Source organism: Glycine max, chromosome 6 (genome assembly GCF_000004515.6).
Source record: "Glycine max cultivar Williams 82 chromosome 6, Glycine_max_v4.0, whole genome shotgun sequence".
NCBI classification, from domain to species: domain Eukaryota; kingdom Viridiplantae; phylum Streptophyta; class Magnoliopsida; order Fabales; family Fabaceae; genus Glycine; species Glycine max.
Window position 1 is genome coordinate 4,759,799 of NC_038242.2, and position 9,941 is coordinate 4,769,739.

The 9,941-nt window shown below is 29.6% G+C and overlaps 1 protein-coding gene across 1 annotated transcript; it reads left to right on the forward strand.

Moving 5' to 3' along the window:
• Nucleotides 1-5,922: 5,922 nt before the first annotated feature.
• On the forward strand, nt 5,923-7,653 carry LOC100798365 (probable CCR4-associated factor 1 homolog 7). The gene is made up of 3 exons (XM_003526156.5): nt 5,923-6,220; nt 6,346-6,408; nt 6,508-7,653. The coding sequence occupies exon 3, from the start codon at nt 6,563-6,565 to the stop codon at nt 7,382-7,384; it is 822 nt and encodes a 273-aa protein (XP_003526204.1). The 5' UTR covers nt 5,923-6,220; nt 6,346-6,408; nt 6,508-6,562; the 3' UTR covers nt 7,385-7,653.
• Nucleotides 7,654-9,941: the final 2,288 nt, after the last annotated feature.

Genomic DNA, 9,941 nt, shown 5'->3' on the forward strand with positions numbered 1-9,941 from the left:
TCTAAATGTTTTTTGTTTAAAAAAAATAATTTTCTATTTGTTTTGAGAAACATATCATATTTTTTTATTAAAAAATATTTTTTTAAAAAAAATTGAACAAATCAGCCCAATATATTATAAATTTATGTTTTCATTGAAAGTCGAACTGTAAGGTCTTGGTGGCCGCCGAGGAAAGAAATAAAAATGTGAAGAAAGTTTTAGAAATTATATATGAATCTCACGTATCCATGCATTACTTTAATTTAATTTTTTTTTCTTAATTTCATTTTGTTTTCTTTTTCTCTATTGAACGCTACCTACCACCTTCAGCTTAACAAACTTGTGGTCTATCCAACTGAGCTGTGAGCCTGTGAAAGCATATGTTGTTTGCGACCACCACCAGGCTGGAAGCACCGACAATTTTATTTTGTTATACATATAAACTTAAGAAAAATAAATTAGATATTAAGTTGCATTAAAGGTTTTACTATAATTTATGTTTAAAATTGTAGCTTTTTATCATGACACAAATTTTTTCTTTTTCTATTTTCCAACTACCTGAAAAAACAAATTATTTTCATATTACTGGCTATTATTGTTATAAAAGATAATTCAGTAAGTGACAAAACTTATTCTAATTTAGTAGATTTTTTAAACATAATTAATAAGTTTTTTGGTAAAAAAAAAATGCTTAACGTAGATACGAACTATATTAAAAATTTATAGAAAAGTACTGGTAGGATTTCTAGGTCGTTTTGCTCGTGACCAGGTTTGTGAAATGGGTGACGCGGTTACATCGTTTGGAATTGCCTACCATTTTGGACCATGTATGGAAGTTAGAGGCATGATAACTTGTGACCCTAAATAACATTATTAAGACTTAAGAGATTCTAAATACAATTGTTTAAAGGAATGTGCCCAAATCTAATGGTTGCCAAGTGTTCAAAGATTTGTTATATTTACATGAATGAAAAATAACGTAAAAAAAATTATGTTTAGTTTTTATTGTGTTTAAAAAAAATTGAATCAATAATAATCACACATTATAAATAAAATTAGTCTTTAATTTAATAAATATGAATGTCATCCTTTACCTAGGAAAAAAAAACAAGGAATGTGACGATTAAAATGGAAATTTTTATTACACTTGTTGCTGATATTAGTAAGCTATGGTTTCCAAGGACAATCGACCACAAATAGTGGCAGAAACGTGTATTTGAGCGAGAGTTTATAAATTCAATTTTGGATCACTTTGGTTTTGTAAAATTAATGATAATTAAGTGGGTTTAGGCGAAGTAATTTATGCTTTAATTGTAATTTATAATAACACATGTTTAAAATGAAATAACTTTAATTAAACTAACGCGTGTTCAAAATTGAAATTACTTTTAGCTAAAAAAAGTTGCCAAACATTTATAGGTTTGACTGTTTTTTCCAGTTATAATTCGAAAAGGTTATTAAAATAATTTATTTGAATTGGATAAAAAAAGGCACGACTTTAAAAAATATATTACCAAGAAAAATACTGCTGATTGTGATTTGTAGCAATTACGGGCGATTTCGTTACAGAGTAAAAAAAGTGATCCGGCGTAAAAAAAATGATCCGTCAAATAATTTAATAACTGTTTTTGCAGAGATTGGAAAAAAGTTAATTTATGTTTTTCTGCAGTGATAAAAATAATCTTTTCTTTAAAAAAAGTTAAATTTATTATAGAATATTCAAAATGATCTCTGATTTTAACAAAGATTTCAGTTTTTTTTTTTAGTTTTTGTTATGAGTTTAATAGTTATTCATTGATGGTATAAAATAATTTTATTTTATCATTCAATCATAACTTATTATTGGTATAATTTTTAAAATTATTATTGTGAAAATAAATTATATATATGATAATTTATAAAAATTTATCTTTCGTTATTTTAGAAAGCTAAAACAAATACATGGAAAACTTAAAAATTATGTAATAAACGCCCCCTAAAATTATTAGTCTATAACCAAAAAAATTATTAATTACAAATTAAAATATGAAAACTATTTTTTCTAAAGAGATGACCGCCATGGTATAAAAAATTACAAAAAAAAAATAAAGAATCATCAGGTGGCTGGAATAATTTGAGTAAAATATATAGAAGATAAATAAAAACAAATATTTTAACTATGGACAATTTTTTTAAAAAAAAATGTGTAGTTTCAAAACTATATATATGTTTCTCTTACACATGATAAATAAATAAATTTGTATATTATGTCCTTTTTTATTGTGTAATTCAAATAAGGATAAAAATATGTTGAATCAGTTGAGATGAGCTTCTAACTAAATTTGGCATGACCTATTTATATTTCTATGACCAAAAATCTGAAAATATATTATTTAATGTATTTTATCCGCCGGTTCGGCTATGAGTAATATTTTATTAGAGATTTTGATTATATCAAATCTATCATTTTTGTTGAAGCATATATTTCTTGGAAAAGGTGTAGGATGGACAATTTCAAAATAAATTATCCATTTATTTGACATAAAAGATCACAAAAATATACTAATTTACTATTGAATATATTTCTAATTCAATAAGAGATTTTAATATTTTTTTAAGGACAATGGTTTTAAAAAATAGATTACCTATCTTCACTTTAATTTCAGGCAAAATAGGATTGGGGTGCCAATTCAAAACCTTCCGGGTCATGAGCTTATTTTTTAGACTCGAGTTAGTCATTATATAAGTTTGTTTAGCATATTTAAAAATCTATTTTATATTAAAAAGTGTAAAATATAATAATTTTTTTCAATAAAGCCCAAAAAATCATTAAAAATAAAGACAATAAGACAATTGTAAGCTCTTTAGCCTATTTGTAGTTTCTTTTGGACTGAAAAATAAGTAAGTCAAATTGAGAGAATATAAATATATTTAAGTCTAAAATATTTATTAAGTTGTTACTTACTTTCTGTCAGATTATTTCTTCAAAATGTCTTCTCTCTTGTTAAAAACGTTTAGCCTAGCGAGACTAATAATAATCATAAATCAGATTAGAGAGAATTTGTTTTATAAAAAGATATAGAGTGAGTTTAAATTTAATTTTTTCCATGCCCAATTCCATGTTATTTTATGTTTACTTCTAATGCCTTGTTGACTGATAGTGAAGTATTAGCTTTTCCCAAAACTTTTAATTCCAATAATAGTTCCATTCACTATATATACATATAATGCTAAATTATTAAAAGACGGTTATATTACTATACAAAATTGATATATATTATCAACACATCAACTATTAATATAATTTATATATTATTAAAAGCTGTCCAGCAACTTGGCATGTGTGAGCTGTTGGGTAGTGCAGTCACTCCAACATTATTTTTTTTTTACTTTTTACATTTTTTGTTTTCTATTTTCTCACATTTTTTTATAAAAAAAACTGTACTTAGCACAACCATTTCCATTGCAAGATTAACTTCAATACAACTTGTAACATGATAAAAACACAAAAATTAGCTAAAGATGTAAACGCCCCCATTAGAAAATAAGCAATTGTATTAGCTTGTCTCCTAATAAACTAAAGTTTTAAGTTATTGTGTAAAAAAAGTAATTTCCTACTATCAACCAAAATCACTCCAAATTCAAGCATGTTCATAATAGACTTGTGAATTCTATCAATCACAACATTGTAAATTATCAAAAAAATTACTTTATCTAAACCCAAATCAATACTCCAACTAATTATTTAAAGTAAAATAAGTGTTTTTCCACGAGCCTGTAGATATGGATCACTTCAAGTGAATTTTACAACATAGATGTTACCTTTCTCATATCTAAACATACATATAAGCTCTAGTCTTTTGATATGTCACGAGAAAAATAATATTTACATTACACTTGTAGTAACTTTATCGTCCTTAAAAAAACAATTTTATGGAGGAAAGAGGTTTTCAAATAATGAAAACCTCATCTCACTCATAATATCAAATATTAGATATGTGTTTTTTTTTTAAAAGCAAATCACTCACTTAGTATTGTTGTAGCAATTGTAATCACATCTAGGCGTGATTCCTTTGTATTATTTCTCCTACGATATGATGCGAGTTTGGCAAACAACCTCTACATGCTTTTCACAAAGAAGGATTTGCTCTAGGTGGATCTTCCATACTCTAGTAATTTATAATTTCATGCATTGTGAACCTCTTGCACATGGAATCACAAAAGAACCCATGTATGATTTATAGTCATATTTAAATAACACTATACATACCCTGCTTGTTACGAGCTCCTTTGCCAAGGCACACATGAAATGACCACAACATCTTGAGGTTCCATCAATTCCTCAATTAACACTCAATTCAAATCAATTATTTATCCTTGAATTTATAAGTTCATGGACTTTCATATCTAGAAGGTCAGGTAAAGTTTGACCTCAAACTATTATATACAACCAATGATCCTTCCACACTCTCACTTATGTGTTAAGTATGACTGCGTCCAAATCACAATGGACTATATCAAATAATAAAAATTTTAAGGTTTTAATGTTGACAAAGTATAAATTTTATGTATTAATCTTTCATGCTTAAGCTATAGGTTCATGAATATCTCAATGAGATACAAGTCACATTGGTCAACACTACTTAAGCATCTAGTCCTGAAAAGACAAGTGCCTTAACACTTGGCTAATAGTACAAAAGCAATGGAATAGTTATTAGATCCTCAAGTAATGAAAACAATCACAATAAAGTAACATCCATAGGCTTAGTAAGAAAATCGCATCATAGCGCACAAAAAGACAAATTTTAATTGTCTTATCTTAACATTCTTAATTCCTTTTGTCTTATGTTGTTAATGTTTTTTTCAATTTATACGTTGAAAGTCAGAGTTTCAAGCGACACTAACAAATTGTATTTCTTTGAATATATGTTTTAGAAAGTGTTTCTCGTCAAAATACATTTTCTATTAAACATATATTATTTGTGAAAGTTAGGGTTGACTTAATGACAAAGAATACTTAAGTCTTAATCTCAGAAAAGGTTAAATGTAGTGTGAGGAATGATTTAGAGAGTACTTGTTGTAGATAAAAGTGACATAAGAAAATTTTGGTTGTAATAAAAAAATCATTAGTGAAACCCTTAAAAGTTTAAAGGATAACTTAACATAATCCAATAAATAGGATGAATCAGTATAAAACATTTGTGTTTTTTTACTCCTTCTATATAACTAATTATTTTCTATATATCACTTTTATACCATTACATCCAAGTTTTGTGAACTATTTTTTTAAGCACAACATATTTTTTTAATTCATCCATTAATATTTGTTTAATTATTCATCACATTATTCAATTCTCTTCTAAAAAGTTTCAAGTACTACCATCACTAATTTGTCATTCATAATATTTTCCTAACAATACCAGGGATATCTAGATGTTATGCCAAGTATAGCTTGACTGACAACTTTCTCTTAACTAAAAATTTACTGAAACCAAAATGTGAAAATAAATCAATACCTATATTATAATTTTTAATTTTCATATTAGAATGTAGAGACTTGTTTTATTTAATTTCTCTTGGCGATACATGATCTTGTCATTATTTAGATTTTTACATATTCACTAAAAAATATTAAATTCTTACTTTTTATTTTTTCTTCTCAAATTCCAAACTTTAACTATTTCAATTTTAATTAAAATTTCCATTTTCTGCACAAATCTTGTCTTGTTTAAACTTTTGAAAATTTATATACATTTGAATCAAGGATTATTATATAAACGAATATATTTAAAATGAAATGAACATATATTTTTTTTTTATAAATGATTGAAATAATTCTACATGTCTACAGAAAACATAATAATAATAACAAGTAGTATTATTATAAAAAATATACTAATAATAATAACAAGTAGTATTATTATAAAAAATATACTAATAATAATAACAAGTAATAAAAAAAACAAGGTCGGCGATTTGGGTCTGGACAGATGTTAACGACTGATATCACATTGTCGCATCCCGAATTGCAAGAGCCCAGTTGTAAACGACACCTCCCGTGTAGTTGTTGCTAACCAAAACGACCCCACGCCCCATCCCCAGTACAAATCAGGTCTCAACCCCTCGCCCCCAATTTCCTGTCGCCTCCCCCTTCTTCGCTCCCACCCTTCGTTGACCTCCTATTCTCCCCTCATCGGAGCTCAAATCTCCGATCCCTTCATCCATATCGCTTCACCGCAACTTTCTCTTCATCCATCGCAAGGTTAGATTCCTCACTCCTCTACTACTTCCATTTCTAGGGTTCCTACTTCAACCCTAGTTCACTCCTAATTTCTCAGAATCACTCCTTCTTCTTCGATGGATCTAATACGCCTGTGTTTGTTTCAGATCTAGTTGAATCTCAACCGCGCTCCTCCGATTCGAAGCTCCACTCACTCAAATCCTCTTCAGGTATCGCGGCTCGTTGATTTTGTTTAGATTTGTTTCCTCGTTCGTTCCGGATTTGTGAGGTTTTGAGATCTGAACCGTTTCCGCGTGTTGTTGTTACAGATCTGGGGGGTTTGATTGCGATTCTCACTCTGCTGCTCGGATTTGTTCGTCTGAGATGTCGATTTTACCGAAAGGCGATTCGGTTCAAATCAGGGAAGTTTGGAACGATAACCTCGAGGAGGAGTTCGCGTTGATCCGTGAAATCGTGGACGAGTATAACTACGTGGCGATGGATACCGAGTTCCCCGGCGTGGTTCTCCGTCCGGTGGGGAATTTCAAGAACATCAACGACTACAACTACCAAACCTTGAAGGACAACGTGGACATGTTGAAGCTGATCCAATTAGGTCTCACTTTCTCCGACGAGAATGGTAACCTCCCTACCTGCGGCACGGAGAGCACCTGCATCTGGCAATTCAACTTCCGCGAGTTCAACATCAGCGAAGACATCTTCGCGAGCGACTCGATCGAGTTGCTGCGCCAGTGCGGGATCGACTTCAAGAAGAACAGCGAGAAAGGGATCGACGTGAACCGGTTCGGGGAGCTCCTCATGTCCTCCGGGATCGTGTTGAACGACGCCGTGCACTGGGTTACCTTCCACAGCGGGTACGATTTCGGGTACCTCCTGAAGCTGTTGACATGCCGGAGCTTGCCGGAGACGCAGGCCGGGTTCTTCGATCTGATCAAGATGTATTTTCCGATGGTGTATGACATCAAGCACCTGATGAAGTTCTGCAACAGCCTCCACGGAGGGTTGAACAAGCTTGCGGAGTTGTTGGAGGTTGAGAGGGTTGGCGTGTGCCATCAGGCTGGGTCTGATAGTTTACTCACTTCTTGTACATTTAGAAAGTTGAGGGATGCGTTCTTCAGTGGCTCCACGGAGAAATATGCTGGTGTCTTGTATGGTTTAGGTGTTGAGAGTGGACAGACTAATTGAAATGAAAAGAAAAAGAAAAGAAACGAAAGAAGAAGGATATAATTGGTTGTAGAGTACGTCTTAAGTGTGAGTCTCTCTTTTTACTTTGTGTACACTTCTGCCAAAAGAATGGTTGTTGTTTACTTGTAACATTTTCATCATCATCATCATCCTTGCTTGAACTGTAACTTGAAACCGTAGCTGGTTTTGTTAGCTTGAGTTCTTTGTAAATCATCACCTTCAGTTTAGTGTCTTCAAATTTCAAATAATAATTTATGATGATTCCTTTAGTTTGCTTTGCTGCTGCAGCTATATTTGTTTCTTGTAATCGTTGCTCAACTTATAACCAATACTACCAACACAGTTTCTCTGAACTCTGAAAATGTTAAGTCCAGTTCTTAGTTCGAATAAGAAGTCTTGTTTCTGTGTCTGTGAATTATGGTTTGTTCTGATTGACTGGGTGCAATGCATAAAGGTCCTTCTTTCAGAATAGGCCAAGGTTTTATTGGCTTTGTTGGGTAAATTGAGTTCTTCTCTAAACGTGGGCGAAGCATTGCACGCGATTCATAAATTGAATTTTCGAAGACAGCATCAAGATGTGATGGATGGCCTTGGTGCTTCCATTATTTGATTTCTCTCGCTTTTCGAAGACATGGCTACTGTGCATCTGATGATTTCACATTTTCCACTTATGAGAGGTATTGATTACTATTCTGCTTTGGCAATTTAGCAGTCTCACCGCAATGAAGAGATGACACGGGCAGGTTTGGATCGAAGTTGACGTTTCTTGCTTGTTTTCAAATTGAATATAATAATGTGGTAATGAAATTATTCATTCAATATATGAAATTATTATTTCTTTTGGGAAAATTAGTTATTTGGTTCCAATAATCTTACGATCTTATTATCTCTTTTAATTATTCGTAGTCTTTATCATTTATATTTTAATTATTTTTTAATTTTTACTTAAAAAATATATAAAAATAATTAGTTACAAAATAATTATAAATTATCAATTTTTTTTATTATAAATTATCTTATAATAAATTAGTTACCAATTATTTGTTAATATAATTAATAATATTATTTATATTTTAATGATAATGATTAAAATGAAATTAAAATATAAAACATAAAAATTAAAAAGATCACTTTAAAATTATAAGAATTAAAAAATTACTTTTAAAATTATAAAAACTAAAAGAGAATTAAAATAAGTAAATTATAAAAACTAAAAAAATTACTTTTAAAATAAAAAATTAAAAAACGTGAAACTATAAAGATTAAATAAATAATTTAATTTTTTTTTTCCGGCACTTAATTGTGGACCGTCAAAGTTGAATTGTAAAAATTGCATGCGACAATCTTTCTTTCCATCCCTATTTCTATATTTTGAATTGTTCTAAAAGAGTTAAATATTAAAAATCTTTGGAAATAGAAAAAATCCCATCTAATTCAAAAATAACATTTTTGGAATAACATTTTTGGATTACTTTAGAAAGCGCACAGGAGTACGTTTGAAACAAAAAGATACAGTATATGTTTGAGGTACCGTTTGGACTCTTTCAAAAATATATTGAGAACAAAAAATCAACTAGAGTCCATTCTCCAAAAATACGCCCGGAACCCTCTAACAGTAATTTAAAAGATATTTCTTATTAAAAAGTACTAATGCAATATTTCTTTGTGTGAAAAGGCATTTTGAACATTTAGCTAGTATAAGTACCATTTCTTTGATGCAACAATAGCCAATAAATCCTAAATATAGAACTGAATCATGACTTGAGTCTCGAAAGGGAGAAGTGTTGGTTTAATTATCTTTTTTGGGTCCTCATTAAACTTCAACAAGATCTACTGTTAGATGAAGTTTCTCTTTGACATACATTATGATTGATAGATGATTGGTTTGAGTTCATTTTTACTTACCTTATTATAGTTGGCTTGAGTATTAGGTTTATAAATTCTAAACGCCATTAACCCATTCCGACTTGTACCTCTAATATTAATAAAAAATTAATAGTTATTCTAAAATTATTGTGTCATTTGGGATATGCGTTGTTTTTGTCCTATGATGATGTTAGATTTGTACACTTAAACTTGTATTTTAATTTGGAAATGCATTGAAGCCTTTGACATGGTTAGTTTTTCGTTCTATGTTAGTTTAACTGGCCTATTTGTGTCACCTACTTCAGCGATAAAGTATGATTTTTTTATTTTATTCCTTTCTTCTTATATAATATCGTGTTGGCACCTTGACAGATATTTCTTCAACTATGTTTTTTCGTGGACCTTAATTGTTTCTAGGATTATTTTTTCCCATTTTATTCATAAAAAGACTGGTCTACTTGTGAATCATTATAAACTTCCTGCATAACATATTGCTGAATGTAATACTGAATACTTACATATTTATAAACTTTTTTTTTCTTCCATATTTTAATTTTTATACACTTATATCATAAAGATATTTATACACTAACTAATAAAAATATTTGAAATATAACTTTTCAAATAAATATTATAAAATTTGACAAATTTATCATGCATATTAAATATATGATTAGAAGTCAATGCACAC

Excerpts from the sequence above, each read along its gene's own strand:
- LOC100798365 (XM_003526156.5), top strand. The coding sequence starts at position 6,563 with ATGTCGATTTTACCGAAAGGCGATTCGGTTCAAATCAGGGAAGTTTGG.